We start from the raw sequence: 16,846 nt of genomic DNA, 5'->3' as shown, positions 1-16,846 counted from the left end.
TTTGATCCAGTAAAGAAACGCTCTTTGAAGCTGGAGATTAATCTTCCTATTTAAATTGCTGGGTTTTACTCAGATTAGTTACAGCTTAGTTTTCAACAACAGCTAAAAATAGCAAGCTGTTGTGCTGTACAGTTTAACCATCTATCTATAGTAGTAGCCTTTCTCGTGAGGAAATATATAGTAAGAGGGAGACCTGAGTCTGCCACTTGGACGCCAGCTCTTGGTACTAATATTTTGGCTTTACGTGAGTTTTGCCCATTGTAACACCGGGCAGAGCTCCAGCAGGCAGCACCCAGTTCTCTTGCTCTGGGATTAATTTTTAACGGCGGTGCTATGAGCTTGATTTGAGCAGTATTTCAGGCGGTAATTAATAATTCAGTGGCCCCACTTTTGGCCAAAAGTTCTCACTTTTTCTGTCGAAGTCTGCTGTCGAGTGTGCTAAAACCAAACAAAATGTAGAAACTGGCTGAAATATTTTCAAGAACATGAAGCTTTCACGAAGAAAACATAAGAGGAAGGGAGAACTTGGTGAGGCGAGCAGCTGTTTACATTTTTTTTTTCATTTTTTACATAAAAGTGCTGCCTGCAGTTTAAAGAAAAGCCATAGTAAGGCTCTGGCAGCCAGGCAGATGGAAGTCAATTACCTCAAGTAATTCTCCCTTCCCTCTCTGTAGTAGAGTGAATTTTTCACAGGTGAAGGGATCTAGAATGAGTAGCTAACAAGGGGGAAAGCAGAAGTATAAAGGTGAAGCTGTCTTAAGGCAGCATAATTACTTGTTTTACCTTTTGTCAGAGGTGAGATCTGTGGTCCAGAAAAAGGACAAAGAATTGGGAATGGTTTTTCACCTCCACCCTTAGTTTTCCTCCAAGAGAGAAGATACTTGAGGCCTGATTTCAGTAAGAAATAATTAATCAGGTTAAAAAAAACGGAATATTTTTTCAGTATTGTACATTCAGTATTCAGTTTGCCTCAGCCTGTCCATTTCGGGCTGCTAGTAGTGACATCTAGAATACACCTGTACGTCGGGATCCTCAAGCTTCTCAGACCAAGATACCATTTCTGGAGCAGGAATATCTGCCTTCCGGTTGAGACTGAATGGAAAGAAATTTGCAGTAAGAGCTCATCAGCTATTTTATGCCACCTTTCTGAGGAACACAAGCTAATAGTCACAGTAACTAATTGACTTATCGCATATCAGGGTTTTATTTACTAATATACCCCTAAGTTAGTTATCTGAAAGCCTCTGTTACTATTATTTTGATATATTAATGTTTCTCATGACAAAGAGGTGCTGCTTTTGTGACCTAGCAGTCTGATTCTGCCACAAAGGAGGTAACATAATCACATCCTTACCTATTATAAAATGTAGGATTCTGAAAATTAAGCTTTTAATGTTTTCTCCTGTTGGCAGCGCCAAAGGGGTAGGAGACAGGCATGGTGGGGGTAGAGACAGAGGGGATGTCTTACAGTTTTCTGAAGTTGGAAAAAATTAAGGTAATCATAGAAGAAATTCTGATGGCTCACTTTGTCTTTAAAACAACTCTTTAAGCTTCTTTAATATTTCAAGGCATTCATGCTTCTAAGGTCGGTCTTATATACACCAATAGTGTGGTCACTTGGATGCTCGTGCACAAACGAAGCAGGTTTTTTGGCTGTTGCGAGGAGCACATCATTTACATCATTTATACATGTATTTAACTGCTTACATTGAACCTGTTCGTTATTGCCTGGGTATTATCAGCCAGTGAATCACTTTCCTCTGTCATTTGTGGTACCTCTCGCAAGACAATGTGCTAATTAAAAAGATTTTTTTCTTTTTCCACAAACCTAGCAATGAGAAATTGGCAATGCTACTGCTTGCCTTTTAAGAAATGAGAAAAAAGTATTTCCTAAACTGTTGGTAGCAAATATAAACCTTTGTTATACTGTATTATCTTCTGTTGTCTTCAACTAGTGACGCTTGGTCTCTTTATGGTAACATTCATGTGCTTTGAATTATAAAAGCAGTGTTTATGGGCATGTTATTTATCGTACAACTTGCATTGGAATAAATGGAAAAAAGGGGATCCTACAGATCAGTACAGCTGTGTTTTGCATCTCAGTTCTACGTAAGAAGAAGATGGGATGCCTTTGAAAGACACATACATATGTGTGTATATATTAAAAAAAAAAAAGGAAAGATGCAAAACCATATGGTACTACTTTCCATAGTCCATTTAAAAGTAAAAGCACATTTCAGTGCAGTTATTTTCCACTGATGTGGGCACCTGGAAAAGGGAGGGTTATTGGGATTATGGCTGGGGAGCACAGCTGTGTCTGTGCCTGCTCTTAGCGAGCTGCCACTGACTTGATGCCCGCTGGGGGAGGCGAGCTTAACAGAGGCAGTGCAAGGGGCTGTGCTGGAGGAAGAAGTGGGAAGGGGACTTCTTGAAGCACTTGCAAAGCAGGACACCTCATGCTATATGGGTAGGCCTGCTTATCTGACCTGTTTGGCAGGCTCCGTAAGGATGAATGACAGCTTTAGCATGTGAGGGATGGGATGGTAAGAGGAAGAACTTGGAGAGTGTAAATGATACTACCCGAATATCAGACTAGAAATAACTTAAACTGTGGTATTTTGGGTGGACTTCAGGGGTTAAGGACCAGGACGAGAGAGGTTTTGGAGGCTGGAGAGGCAGAGTCGAGGTGTGAGACAAGGACTGCAAGAACCGTTCTGAGTTTGTAGATGTCTGTTTGAAGAACTGATTCCTTCTGCTGGAAGACTTTGTGGTTTTCAATCTAATTCTGTCAGAGCCCGATTTGCTGCAGAGCTGTATATACAGAATTACATTTAAATTTATAAATTGAGGTTTTAAATTATTCCACTTCAATAACTGGTTAATTGGCTCCTGGGCAGCTTAGACAGCTTCAAATTGAACTTAAGAGAATTTTGTAGTTTTCATATTAACCCCAAACTTTGTTTATATAGGATTAGTTCTGAGCGCAGGAAAGAAAAATCGAGAGACGCAGCTCGATGCCGAAGAAGCAAGGAGTCGGAAGTATTCTACGAACTTGCTCATCAGCTGCCTCTTCCACACACGGTGAGCGCCCACCTTGACAAGGCCTCCATCATGAGGTTGACCATCAGCTACTTGCGCATGAGGAAGCTGCTGGATGCTGGTAAGCAGATAAATCGTCAACAGGATCTGGAAAAGGGGCCGGAGATACATTGAGGAAGGAGATATTTCTAAAACCTATCAGCAGTTGAAAAATAATTCATCCTTCATATGGAAAGGCAGAAAACCTTTCAGCAAAAAGATGGCACAAGAAAATATGGCCACTGTTTAATTTAATGGACTTTGTTCCTTTCTGTTCTGACCCTTCTCCCAGAGTTAACTTCTTTCATTTAACCCCTTTTTTTTTAACCCTAGGGAACTAAGTGCTTTACTAAACTGTAGAAGGTTGGTGTAGGGCTGACATAGCTCACTGTATGTGTTTCTCTTTAGTGTAAATTGGAAGGAATTTTTGTGATTCGTATTCTACTGAAGGTGAAGTTAACTGAGGGTACATCTGCCACTGATGCTGTACTAGTTACTTGTACTCATCTATGCCTACCTATACCGTATGGAGGAGTAGTTTTGTTAGACGTATTCTGAAATGTCTCCTAGGAAGCCCCTGAGAAAATTTTGTGAGGTCTGTTTGAGGCAAATGGTAGTATTTTTGTCGACTAGACCTTCCTTAAGGTGAAAGGTTTATTGGTGTATGTATCAAAGCACAGATGTTAAATGTCACTCTGATTTTCTCTGACTCATGGTAGACCTTGAATTTAATTGATCACTTATTTAAGTAAATTATACTACTTTTGAACAGTCCTGCAAGATTGGCTCCTTGCAGACTGGTGCCAGAAGTCATTCCTGATAGTAAGTGAAGAATGATTGATGCTTACTTTAATATAAATGTGTGGGTCCTTATAGGTGAGCTGGAGACAGAAGCCAAAATGGAGAAGGAACTGAACTGTTTCTACTTGAAAGCTCTTGATGGATTTGTCATGGTTCTCTCTGAAGATGGGGACATGATTTACATGTCTGAAAATGTGAACAAGTGTATGGGACTCACTCAGGTGAAATATTGACATTTCCTAAGACTGCTCCAATTCTGTAAAAGTTGTTACGCTTCTGTGTGTATAAAGTTAGACACCTGTATACCTCTTCCTTTTGCAGTTCGAGTTGACAGGGCACAGTGTATTTGATTTCACTCATCCATGTGACCATGAGGAGCTGAGAGAAATGCTTACGCACAGAAATGGTGAGAATGAAAAAACAATCTATTTAATTTACTTATGGATAGTTCCTATTGGCATTAGTACAGTTGGATATCTGCCAGGTAAAGGAATTGAGAGAACAAACTAGTATGCTTTGCTGCTTAGATCTCAAAGTAAGTCATTTTCAGAGATACTAAAAACAGAAATAGGCAGAATGTTTTGGAAATACTCTAAATTTAGGATACATAAGACTTTATTAGTACACTTTTAATGTTAAAAAAAAAAACAAACTTGAACAGAATTACTGAGGGTTGAAAGAACTAGCATGCCTACAGGACTGAATGAATTTAGGGGTAGGTTGAGTGAGAATGATCTTAAGTGATTGCTAGAGAAGTGTATGGAGAAGTGAAGTTGGTACGTTTGTCTTGGTCTCAGCTTGTCTTTTCAGGACAACTTAAAAGCAAATGGTTTCTTCCAGAAATCTGTGGTGTTACATTTAGTATGCAGAGATGATGGTATATTTAGGAAACAGAAAAACTAGTTGGGTAGTGGTCTTAGGGATATCAGATGCTCTTTGCTTTGATAAGAATTAAAAAGAACACTTGGAAAGCCCCCAAAAGCAACTGTTAATTCTGGGCTTCGGGATTTATGCTTCACTGCACCTTTTAATTGGTGCATGAAATTGGTATCTTTTCACAGATTTCAGACTTTTCCTTTCTCCATGGAAGGGAATAGAACACCATATTCACATATGCTGTACGCTTTGGGATTTAACAAATGCCCATGAATTACTGCCTTTAAGTCTTCTAAAGGTTTGTTAATGACTCTAAAGACTTGGCAACATGCATGTCTCCAAACAAATCTTCTTTACTCAGTTGTTATAAACCTAAAATTGGACCTCTCTAATTCCTGTTCCATTAAACAAGAGGGTTATATAGACTCTGAATCTAGATGGTCATAAATTACCATGTCATTAGGACTGACCTCTGCTTTCTTGTATCGCTGTAATTGTATTTAATTCAGTGGAAGCGACCAGATACAGTATCATTGTGTTAAGGGCCCTGACTTTGACTTTGTAAGCATTTTCTAAACTTCTCTGCCCCTAATGCTGAAGTGTACTTTTAAGGCTAAATTAGACATTTCCCTCTTTTCTTCTCCCCTCTTGGAATACACTGATGTATTTGGAGGGGAGAAAAAAGTCACACTAAAGCAGTGCAAAAGCTGGTGTAGTTGCAAAAACATTTTCTTAAAAACATAGTGTGAGTGAGTTTCATGCAAAGCAACTCTCGCATGTCTAAATTGACCAGACTGGCATACAATGTCTGGAAAACATTATTACTAAATCTGTTTCGCAAATGAAGTTGGCAGACAAAAGTCTAAATTACAGTAATAATAGTACATTTTTATATTTATTATTATTCCCAGGTTGCAGCTACTGCACCTCTTACATCAGTGGAATTATTGCGATTTGAGTATTAAACGCTCCTCTTTGGGATTGTGCAGGTGCAAATGAAAACAGCTGCGATTGGCAGAAACAGAACAGCATTCTGATTTTAGAAGATTGCTTTTTTACTTTCAAAGCTGGTGACTTTAAAAATAATGTCCAGTGCTGAATCAGACTTGAGAAAGTTGCTCCCTATTTTACAGCTGCTGCTCAAAGCAGAGCCTTAAGCATCAGGACTTTGTGCCAAAACATTGCATGATTTTCAGTTATGAACATCTAGATTGGTTTAGCTCTTTTAAAAGCATAATGAAATAAGGCTGTTTCTCTGAACTCTGCATTATTATTATCTTTCCCCCTTTGCTGAGGGTGTTATGATGTGGCATAGAGTAGGCTTGTCCCCATTAGTCTTTGCATCTGCTGGAAGCGATAGACAAAGCAGCGTAGTGGCTTTACTGTTTTCTGACGGGTTTTATCAAGCTGGTAGTGCAAACCACCACGAAGAACTTCATCGCAACTGCTGCCTGTGGAGGATGGGCAAACTATTATAGAAGCTTGTATAAGAAGTAAGCTTACGTGTTCTGAACTTCCACACTGCCACGATTTGGGCCTCACTCTTTAGTAGCCCTCTGCAAGCTCACTGTTTTCCACTGCTCTTTTTCCTAGGTGTTTGTTGCCTTCGTCCATGCACAGCGAGCTGCTTGCAGCTCTCCTGATAGCATCAGTTTGTGTTTTCTGTGCCCAAAATAGGCTTTGCTTTTTTAAGTAGCCTAGCTAGTAATTGACTTTGAAAGGTTCTCCTCTATAAAGGCAAAAACTTAATTTAGAGCCTGCTGCTAGCAAGTAAGACTAAAAAAACTAGTACCACGGATATTAATTTCTATCAGGTTGTCTTGACTTCTTTCAAGAATGCTAATAAGTGTGTTTAAAAACTTGGTCCCTGCTTACTCTAAGAGCATAAATGCCTGTGGAAAAACTTGGATGCATTTAAACATTAATTAACACTTAATTCTGAATTAAAAAACTTAAAATACTGCAGTCCTGAAGAGGAATGGGCCCAAAACATGTGGACCTCCCTGCAGTGAATTACTGATCTGTTTTAATGCAAACCAGCTTAAAGTACTTCTCATTCTGTATATGCTTCTCTTGTCCCCCATTGCAATTTTAAAATATGTTAAATTCTCAGTCTCTCCCTGCCTTTTTCCTGAAATCTGGCAGTGTGGAGTTGGCTACAAATATGAGACTGATCTTAAAACATTGAAAGTTCATTTTTTGCCTACCTCACAGCAAAACTCATTCTGAAAAGCTTTATTAATCAAAAGTGCTTCTAGTTTTATTAGCCTTTTTCCACAGTCCTATAACACGGGTTTTTGAGTTGTGGGTTTTTTTAGTTTTTTTGAATACGTTCAGAAGATGCTCCAAGAGTTTAAGAATTGGTTTACTATTTACTTTTGCTAGGTCCTGTGAAAAAGGGCAAAGAACAAAACACGGAGCGCAGCTTTTTTCTCAGAATGAAGTGTACACTGACTAGCAGGGGAAGAACAGTGAATATAAAGTCTGCTACGTGGAAGGTAATGAATACAAAGGAATACTTGCATAGGCTGGCAGCTTCCTTTTCTGATGTCATAACTTGCATAACTTGCTGTATTTCAACATTTTCCCTTCATGTAACTTGAGCTGGAGTTTCAGTAAGTACTTAACTAATTTAAGATTGTGCTTCAATATGCTGAATTTTAATGCTGAGTGCATCGGGATGTAACTGAAATGTTTCAAAATTAGTTTTTCAAAAGGCTTTAAATTAATTCTCCATTTTAAATTAGAGGTTGTTCACTTATTAGAAATCACAATTACTAAACGTTTGTGTAAAGCCCCCTCCTCTGAGAAAATATACTTGACACCACTTACAGTGATACCTGAGATTCCTTTTGATTTGGCATTGTAAATACGACATTGAGGTCTCTCAGAAGGACTTGTATGTTGTTCTTTCTGAAGTTGCTGGCTATCCCTTTTGTAGTAATCAGAATAAAAAGAGCCCAGTCTGGTAACTCTGAAACGAATGCATTTTCTCCTGTGGAAAAAATGTAACCTTTTACTGTAAGAAGTGGCATTACAGCTCAAAATATTCTTTTTAACTTACTCTTGATCAAACAACTTGTTCCTTGTTCCTCTTTGCTGCTGTACGTAAACAATTTCTACTTCAGTATGTTTTTCTTTTAAAAAAAAGAAAGGGGGGGGGGGACAGAAAATGCAAAGCTGCTCTTCTTTTGAAGAACACACTTGATTTCTCCTAATACCTAAAATGGAGGCTGCTACTATTACCATAGCTTTCAAGTTGACATAGTAGGATGCCTTTTGCTGAGGTAATTGCTTACCAGTGTAATTAATGTAACTTTAAAAGAAGAACAACAGACAGAAAAGCAGAAACTTCTAGCATTGCTTCTGCAAACACCAGAGAGGAAGGAGTTGGCAGCCAGCGTAGCATGAGGAAGAGACCTGGCTGTATTTTAACAATCAGACGGAAAGGAGGACTGCTGGGTTCCTGCTGTTGATAACACAGCGTAGAGAGGTGGGGAGGGGAGAACTCCCTCAGTGGGTGCCAAGGGAAATGCAGTCTGTGTGGTCTGACAGAAAACAACCTGATCTCTTTTTAAATGTAACTGTCCCACAGGTACTGCACTGCACTGGGCACATCCGTGTGTACGACACATGCAGTAATCAAACTCACTGTGGCTACAAGAAGCCTCCCATGACGTGCTTGGTGTTGATATGTGAACCTATTCCTCACCCATCCAACATTGAGGTCCCGCTGGACAGTAAAACGTTCCTCAGTCGTCACAGTCTCGATATGAAATTTTCCTATTGTGATGAAAGGTAATCTATATTTTGTGCTTAATAGCTGTGCTCATTTGAAGGATTTGCAGGGGTTGTACATGTGTTGGCTAATGTAGGACTTGGGGAGTGAGACTATGTAAAAGCATAACATAATTTTTCTGTAAAATGGAGTTGTTGGTGGGATGCTTTGGGTTTTATTAGCTGATCAGGATGTCTTATGTAAAAGCCAAATTCTTAACTTTAAGGAAGGTGTAGGGTTATAACTTGAGAATAATTCCGCTGCCTGTTCAAACTGGCCTTTAGTATTGTGGCAACAATTAAATTGAAATGAGAAAACTCTACTGGACACTGAAAAAGATGGGAAGGATTTTAAGATCCTTGAAGATGACCAAAAAGAGTACATGTATAGTACTTGTCAAGCACATTTCCTTGCAACACCTTCCCCACCCTTTCCTCAGGAGATCAGCGTCTGCTTGCTCCAGTCAAGGAAAAAAAAAGCTCTGTACTTATAATGCAGTAACATCTGCCATTGAAATTGAAATTTTGTATTCTGTTGGAAATCACAGATGCAGTCTAATACATACTGCTCTTACTATTCTCTGGAAACTTTAGCTTGACCAATTTGAAAAACAGAAGTGAAAGGAATCATTGGCCTAAGGTTTTTTCAGTTGGGTATTATTTGTTACTGCTTGCTAAGACTTTCCTTTCATTTATACCTGAAATTAATTTCTTAATTAGTTGCTGTAGTTCGATACAAAGGTATGTTAGTGCAGGTTATTTTCTGACCTCTGCAATACCTTCACCTTCCTTGGATTTGTGGTATCACATAGAAAGGTACTTATTTGGTCACATTGTGTGCGTAAAATAGGGCAAAGAAAAGGGCCAAATAAATTCTTTCTTCTAGTTAGCACTGCCCTCTAGGGGCTGAAGAAAATACTGTTTCCTTTGTTGACAGTGGGAAGAATAAATCTGGTTGCTAATTTGTCCTAGCAGCACGGTTAAAACTGTTAAAGCATATCTTTATAATTTTATTATGTTCTCATATTTGTGTAAGCTGTATATTCTCATCCACAAGTGGCTTGTCTATCTTTAAGCAAAAAAAAAAAGACTAGAGAGCAGGGATTTACTTGATCCTGTCTATCACGGGACATGATTAATACATATTCAGTGAGAAGTAAAATCTTATGCCTGCTGAAACTTCTCTTTTAAATAAGCATTAAAAAAAAATAGCACTTCAAAATGAACTCACACTACACCACCATTGCTGCTAATGTATATGGGAGAGATTCTTAAGAACTCTGTAGATCTGCAAGCATCCATGTGCTCTAGTATTTTCACTGCTCAGTATCTGCTTCTACTTAGCAACTTCTCCCTTGTCTTAAAGAATTACAGAGTTGATGGGATATGAGCCAGAGGAACTCCTGGGTCGTTCCATCTATGAGTACTACCATGCGCTGGATTCTGATCATTTGACCAAAACGCACCATGATAGTAAGTGAAAAGATACCGGGGGAAAACAACAAAATAACAGGGGTTTTCTTTTAACTACAGATACGAATCTGCAGAGAATACTTATCTTGAAAACTGACTTTTTTTCCTGCCTGTTGTTAAAGCTGATGTCCTTTCATTTTTTTTTAGTGTTCACGAAAGGGCAGGTGACAACAGGACAGTACAGAATGCTTGCTAAACAAGGTGGCTACGTCTGGGTTGAAACTCAAGCAACTGTTATATACAACACTAAGAATTCTCAGCCACAGTGCATAGTATGTGTGAACTATGTGTTGAGGTAAGTTGAGTGGACATTGCCATTTTTGACACAATTTCTTTGAAGGCTCAGATTCTGATGGCGCTGCTTTTTTTCTCCCCTGTTCAATGCACTGTGATGTTGCTATTTTTCTTGCCAATTAGATTTTTACTTAAAATACTGCTAGTCGAAGGATTAGCAATTGTATTTAAAAACAAATAAATACAAAAGCCACTTCTTTGATCTAGTGATGCCAGTTGGAAGATCTCTAAAGGCAAATGAGTACAGGACCAACCCCTTCTGGGTTTTATCACGATAGAAACATCTGAGAATTTATGTGCATTCTATACATTTATTTAATCTTTGTACACAGTCTGGAGCAATTTATTTCACTAATCATTCTTAGCGATGCAGTCAGAGCAGCAATAATGGTATCTCAATCCTATTTATCTTTCTTAGGATTCTTTTAACTGAAACCTTCAACTTAAAGCAGACTTGTTAACTATTTTTCTGCAACTGTAGAGTAGTCCTAAGTTTTTCAAAATTTTAGTAAATGCACTACTGTCAGTCTATCAACATATGGTACATTTGTTTAAAACAAATAAAAGTTTTCTATGGAAATCTGTAACTTTTTCTTTTTTTGATGCTTTCTGAAAAGTATGTCTATTTACTTTTTATGGCACCAGAATTAGTGGTTGCTTTGTCTATTACATTTGAGGAAATATTTTTTTGTTAGCTTCTAATCACTTGCAACTTACAAACCATTAAGGCTGAATTTTAGCTGTGTGTTAGTTGTTTTTTAATAATCATCTTCCTTTCTGTCTGGCAGTGGTATTGTTCAGAAGGACTTGATTTTTTCCCTTGGACAAACCGAGTGTATGCTGAAACCAGTGGAGTCTCCAGATATGAAAATGACCAAAATATTCAGCAAAGATGACCTGGATGATACGAACAACCTTTTTGAGAAACTTAAACAGGAACCAGATGCTTTAACTGTGCTGGCTCCAGCTGCTGGAGACACAATTATCTCTCTAGATTTCAGCAGCAATGGTGGGTGTGTGTTTAAATTGGAGAGCATGCTAATTAGTAAAGCTAGTGTTTTACAGTAAACTTCAGAAAATAACCTCTGAGTATCACTGCCTAGTGATATTTCAGTCACTATTGAAATTTAATGAGGTCCGTAGACACGCTCAGTATTGTTACTTAGGTTGATGGTCTCTTTTAATTTTTATAGAGTCTGATGAACAACAATGTGATGAAGTTCCTTTGTATAACGATGTAATGCTCCCCTCATCCAGTGAGAAATTGCAGAATATAAATATGGCAATGTCCCCACTGCCTGCCTCTGAAACTACAAAGCCACTTCGTAGCAATGCTGATCCTGCACTCAATAGAGAAGTTGTATCAAAGCTGGAGCCAAACACAGAGACACTCGAACTTTCTTTTACCATGCCTCAGGTGCAAGAGCAGCCAACCAGCCCTTCTGATGCAAGTACCAGCCAAAGTTCACCTGAGGTTAGTTACGTAATTTGGATATGCTGTCATTAACATGTATGTGCTGTGTTGGGGCTTGTAGAGCAAATCTAGTTAAAGATGCAGCCAAGACATGAATTTTAAAATTATTTCTAGGTTGTGACTTAGTTAAGCTCATACCATGCTCTGAGGAAACAGATAAATTTTCATAGGCAGAATTACATCTTCATGGAAGTGAGTCTTGCAAATGCATGCAGTGTGACAGAAAGAAGAAAAGCTTGGGATTGGTCTTTCTAGAAAGGATGAGTCAGAGTTGACTCCTGCAAACAGCAAATTAGTTGCAATAATTTACCTGCAAAGGCTACTTCTGGGTTCCAACTAATCGTGTGCTTCCCAAATGGGGTGAATTTAAATGTATACAGATAAAAGTAAATGTTTTCCTTTCCCATTTTAGTTTTGTGCAACTACAGGTTGGAATTAGTTTTTACATTCATACACTTTTAAGGCCATCTGTAGATACAACATAAAATACTGACAGAAACTTAAAACTGCATTCAAAATGTTTTCACAGCCCAGTAGTCCAAATGACTATTGCTTTGATGTGGATAATGATATGGCTAATGAATTCAAACTGGAATTAGTGGAGAAACTCTTTGCAATAGATACAGAAGCAAAAAATCCATTCTCTACTCAGGTAATGTACATTATCTTGAAATCTGTATCATCTTAATACTTACTCTCAATGTGCTTCTCATTCTCTTAGAATGCTTTCAGGGACCTCATTTTTTGTTTATGGAACATGTTATTAAAATAAATTCTAAATAATTATTCTAAGGATTTGGTAAAAAGAAGAGACTTAAAGGAACCATGGAAGTCAGAGCTGAGATGTTCTGACCTATTTGTAAGTTTTACCTCTTTTGTTTTCCAGGAAACAGATTTAGACTTGGAGATGTTGGCTCCTTACATCCCGATGGATGATGACTTCCAGCTACGCTCCTTTGATCAGCTATCTCCACTGGAAAGCAGTTCTTCCGGCTCCCAAAACGCAGCCACTATTACCATATTTCAGCAGACTCAGACACCATCGACTACTGCTGATGAAATAAAACCAGTGGCAGAACGTGTGGATGATGTGAAGACGCTAATTGTTCCTTCATCTCCTGTCCACATCATCAGTGACACGAGTAGTGCCCCAGCGTCACCTTACAGTGGGAACAGGAGTCGAACTGCGTCTCCAATCAGAACAGGAAAAGGAACATTGGATCAGACAGAAAAATCTTGTCCAGGAACACCCAGTTTGCTAACAGTCACTGTGAATAAAAGGTATTTTAAAAATGAAGCTCACTTTCAAGGAGTTTAAGAAATTAGATACAAAGTGTTTTTAAATACTGCAACTGGTGTATGTTGTATTCAGTGTTCTACTTCAAAGTAGATATTGATATGTTGAAATCCGGACACTTCATACTGTATTTTTTGATATGCTAATCTTCCCTAAAGTTAATTCCTCAGCAGCTTTTCTGCAGTAGCTCTTACATAAACATCTCTTGTAATAAGCAGCTACTATATGCCAACTGTGTTCATAAGTTTATTCTGCTTTTTTATCTGACATACAACCATTTAAAAAGAATGCAGTAGGCAATTTAGAGGTAGTTGTACCCACACAATATTTCTGATATTTTTTGTCCACTTCTTAAGAGGTAAGAGGCATCTACAGTCTCTGTGCTACACGTATTACTTTTAAAATTAGCTATAATTCATAATGACAGATGATGGCATACGTAGCACATTATGATAGAAAACTCTACAAAATCAGAATGTCAGACTTTAATACACAGAAGCTTTATCTGTACATAGAAATACTCACTTTCGTCACCCTTCCCTACCTCCTTCCTGTAGAAAATGAATTGCTGAACTTTTATGCTTTGTTTTTTTCCTACAGACTTATTTTTTTTGCTAAAACTCATTCTGAGCTTCACAGCAAGATTAAATGCTAACAATTTCTATGCTCATAGACAATAATTGTTGAAATGAGTCAGTTACAAAAGAAAACTAGTATAGTTCATAAATTCAGTTTTGTCATATTGTATGTGTCCACAAAAAAAGAATGGCTTGAGGATAGTAGAAACGTCTTAACAGCCTGAATCAATTTTTCTTAGATCTACTGCAATGGATGAAGAACTAAATCCAAAGATGCTAGCTTTGCATAATGCTCAGAGAAAACGAAAAATGGAACATGATGGTTCACTTTTTCAGGCAGTTGGAATTGTGAGTTTTGTTTTACCATTTTAAAATATTCACTTTTAACCTTGCAATTTCTGAATCAAGGCTTCAGTGCAGACTCGTGAGTTTAGCTGTTGGTATGCAATGGCCTCTTGGGATCAGAGATGATTGTTAGGGCATGAAATTCCCTCGTATATGCAGATACTGTTTTTTAGTTCTCTTACTGTCAGTTGTTTCAGAAGTGCCCTCTGTACCCAAGCACATTTCTAGATTAGGTAGAAGATGCTCATTTGTGAACATATATGCAAGGAGGCATGCTTCATCAGTAGAATATGCACAAATGTAAGGCAAAATTGTCATTTATTCTGTCATTTGTTCCTGGTTTCAAACTCAGTTTTCATATTTGTGAGTTCTGGACAGTGTTCTTACGCTTCTTCCTATCATTTCTCCATTGAGTCTGAGGTTGCTTTCTTTTTTTAATTTGGTCAGATAACAATACCATCTGATCTATAAGGGCATAGATTGTAAAAATTCTATCTGGCAAACTTACATTACTATCACTTTCATTTCATGCACTGTCTCTCTAGTTTTAGTATGTGATAGCAAGTACCTCATCATAGTCTAAGCTATTCAGAAATAAACTTTTTAGGTATTCTTAGACTTCTGTCACTTAACTGGGGCTATTAAACTTGTTGCCTTCTGTAAGGGTATTTTATCTCTAAGATCTTTGACACTTACTGTCATTTCTTAGTATTTTGGAACCTTGGGCTTTGCGATGTACTGCATCTCTCCTCTTGCTTTCATTGCAAATTCCCACTTCTCTCAAGTTTTTAAGTGGTTAGATCTTAGTTCCTCTACTGCCTTGTTGCCTTTGAGATTTTCTTCCTCTAGTGATCCATCTCCTAGACGTAGTCATCCATCATGTCTTACAGTGCAGGGTTGTTTTTCCTCTGAATTATGAACTATTCCTGAGTTAGCATTCTGGTTTGGGAATGCGACAAGTCACTGTGTATTGCCTTACCATTGGCCTCTTCTGTGAGAGCTGAGAAAGCATTCATACTTCCATTTTTTCTATGAGCCTAGCAGACTTTATTAAAAAGCAAGCAACGTACTGATGCCATTGTCCTTATTTGTTAAATGCTTTGCAATTTTCATGCATGTTGTTCTGTTGCTACCAGTAGCTCTTCAAGAATTCACAGCTCTGCTAAAAATTTTATTGCTTCTCATTGCCTTTTTCTCATGCAGTGGTGCTATGGCTGTGATACAGTGTTGCTGATAGATATTTTAAAATAGCAGAACGCAAGCCGTTTTATATTGGCTACTATAATGGACATACACTATTGTATTTAGTGCCTTTTTAATGCTTATAGGTTCAAATTTCATCATCTGCTAAACCCTTTTCTTTTTTTTCCTGTATGTGACAAAACTGTTGTATTTTGAAGGTTTCTGCACAGTCAGAAGCTGATTTTTTTTCCATGTAGCTGGGTCTTACTGACATTACTACAATCAAGTACTTTTGTCATCTGGCTTCTTTCTCCAGAATGGTTTTGAGTTTATGAACTAGGCCTTACACACGCATAGAACAAAAATTACATTAAATCCAGGCTTGTATTACATGATGAACGGGGATTGTGCAAAAACTTGCCATGACTTCCAGGAATGAAAATAAGCAAAGACAATACTACTTCAGTTTGTTTTTAGAAAACAGGAGAACTAGACGAGGGCAAAATGTGTTATAATAAGATTATGAAATAATGATCCAAATCATTAAAGGGGAAAAATGTGAGTTACATCTGTCTTGATATGGAGGGCTGTATTGCATTCACAGTTTAAAAAAATAAACCAGGAACAATGTAGGTGACTTACCTTACTATGAAATGCAGCTTCTGAGTTGTTTAACTTCTATTATACAACTGTCTTTTTGACTTGCATGTGTGTTTTATAACCTGAAATCATATCCTTTACTATTTTGAATGTTCAGGATAACGGCAGCTTTCTGAAATACTTTTTCTTCTTTTGCAAGTCACTACTACTAACAAGACACAGCTTTGCTGATTCAGCCACTGTTGCTAGCAAACTTGTTACTAAAACTAAACGGGCTTCTCCTTCCATCCCATCCCCTGTTTCAGCGGTGGCTTTTTCTTACTTGTGCTAGTTATATATGGAGCTCTTAAACCTTTCTGATCTCCACACCTGGTATGCTGCTGCCAAAAGACTTATGTTAAGGTGCTGTATCTGCAATAGAAAGGCTTGGGACTGCATTCCCCTCAAAACTTGGATCAGATGGGTTGGTGGCAATAACTGGAGTGCAAGCAGAATTTACATCTTAAATTTAGATAAAATCAACCAACCACGGTTCCTGAATCTCCTGTCCACGCTGTTAATTCCAGTGCAGAAAACCATTAGCAACTTCAGTGAAAACCTGATGCTTACTCACCCAAGAGCAGTGGTAATTAAATGGGTGTGGGTGTGTGTACAGGTCCATGCTAATAGCGAGCATGGTAGCTGGCGATAACCAGGATTTAGTAATTGTTTTGTGTAAGGGAGATCTTGAAATCTGATCCTGTTTTCTTCTAAATAATCTTCAAGGCCAGCGTACTTTGGAAACACATTTTCCCTAAGTTCTGAATGAAGTCCCCTTTAAATTGTAATAATGCCTACATTGGTAATCAGTGGCAGGAACTGCTGGTTTGGAAAAGGGATGTGGAAGGCTAGAAGGATACAGTATCCAATAAAGAAGTTTTGTTTTACTTCTTTCTAGGGGTCTTTATTCCAGCAGACAGGTGACCGTGGAGGAAATGCAGCGCTTGCTTGGAAACGTGTAAAGGCATGCAAAACAACTGGTCATAACGGAGTGGAGCAGAAGACAATCATTCTACTATCAACTGGTTAGTA

At 38.1% G+C, this 16,846-nt stretch overlaps 1 protein-coding gene and 1 long non-coding RNA gene across 5 annotated transcripts in view; one reads left to right on the top strand and one right to left on the bottom strand.

The window, feature by feature from the left end:
• Positions 1–16,846, top strand: part of HIF1A (hypoxia inducible factor 1 subunit alpha) — a 33,601-nt gene that overhangs the window by 11,677 nt on the left and 5,078 nt on the right. Inside the window, exons 1-14 of one of the 4 annotated variants that reach the window (XM_083839159.1) lie at positions 1,082–1,113; positions 2,970–3,160; positions 3,955–4,100; positions 4,201–4,285; positions 7,141–7,253; positions 8,351–8,553; positions 9,899–10,005; positions 10,153–10,300; positions 11,088–11,308; positions 11,493–11,773; positions 12,303–12,425; positions 12,660–13,054; positions 13,888–13,996; positions 16,713–16,839. In XM_083839159.1, coding sequence (XP_083695285.1) covers positions 1,097–1,113; positions 2,970–3,160; positions 3,955–4,100; positions 4,201–4,285; positions 7,141–7,253; positions 8,351–8,553; positions 9,899–10,005; positions 10,153–10,300; positions 11,088–11,308; positions 11,493–11,773; positions 12,303–12,425; positions 12,660–13,054; positions 13,888–13,996; positions 16,713–16,839 — 2,266 coding nt within the window. In that variant the 5' untranslated portion in view covers positions 1,082–1,096. Of the gene's footprint in view, positions 1–1,081; positions 1,114–2,441; positions 2,468–2,969; positions 3,161–3,954; positions 4,101–4,200; positions 4,286–7,140; positions 7,254–8,350; positions 8,554–9,898; positions 10,006–10,152; positions 10,301–11,087; positions 11,309–11,492; positions 11,774–12,302; positions 12,426–12,659; positions 13,055–13,887; positions 13,997–16,712; positions 16,840–16,846 lie in introns of those variants that run through there. The other 3 variants (XM_083839160.1, XM_083839158.1, XM_083839161.1) reach the window with 3 other exon arrangements.
• Positions 973–12,778, bottom strand: LOC310900750. Its single transcript, XR_014585362.1, has 3 exons — positions 12,644–12,778; positions 7,588–7,750; positions 973–1,092 (listed from the first exon to the last, which is right to left on the bottom strand). It is a non-coding gene; the product is annotated as an uncharacterized lncRNA (long non-coding RNA).

This window comes from Anser anser (assembly GCF_964211835.1).
Source record: "Anser anser genome assembly, chromosome: 5".
Classification (NCBI taxonomy): Eukaryota; Metazoa; Chordata; class Aves; order Anseriformes; family Anatidae; genus Anser; species Anser anser.
Note: the sequence above shows the minus strand (reverse complement) of the source record. Positions and strands in the feature narration are given on the sequence as shown.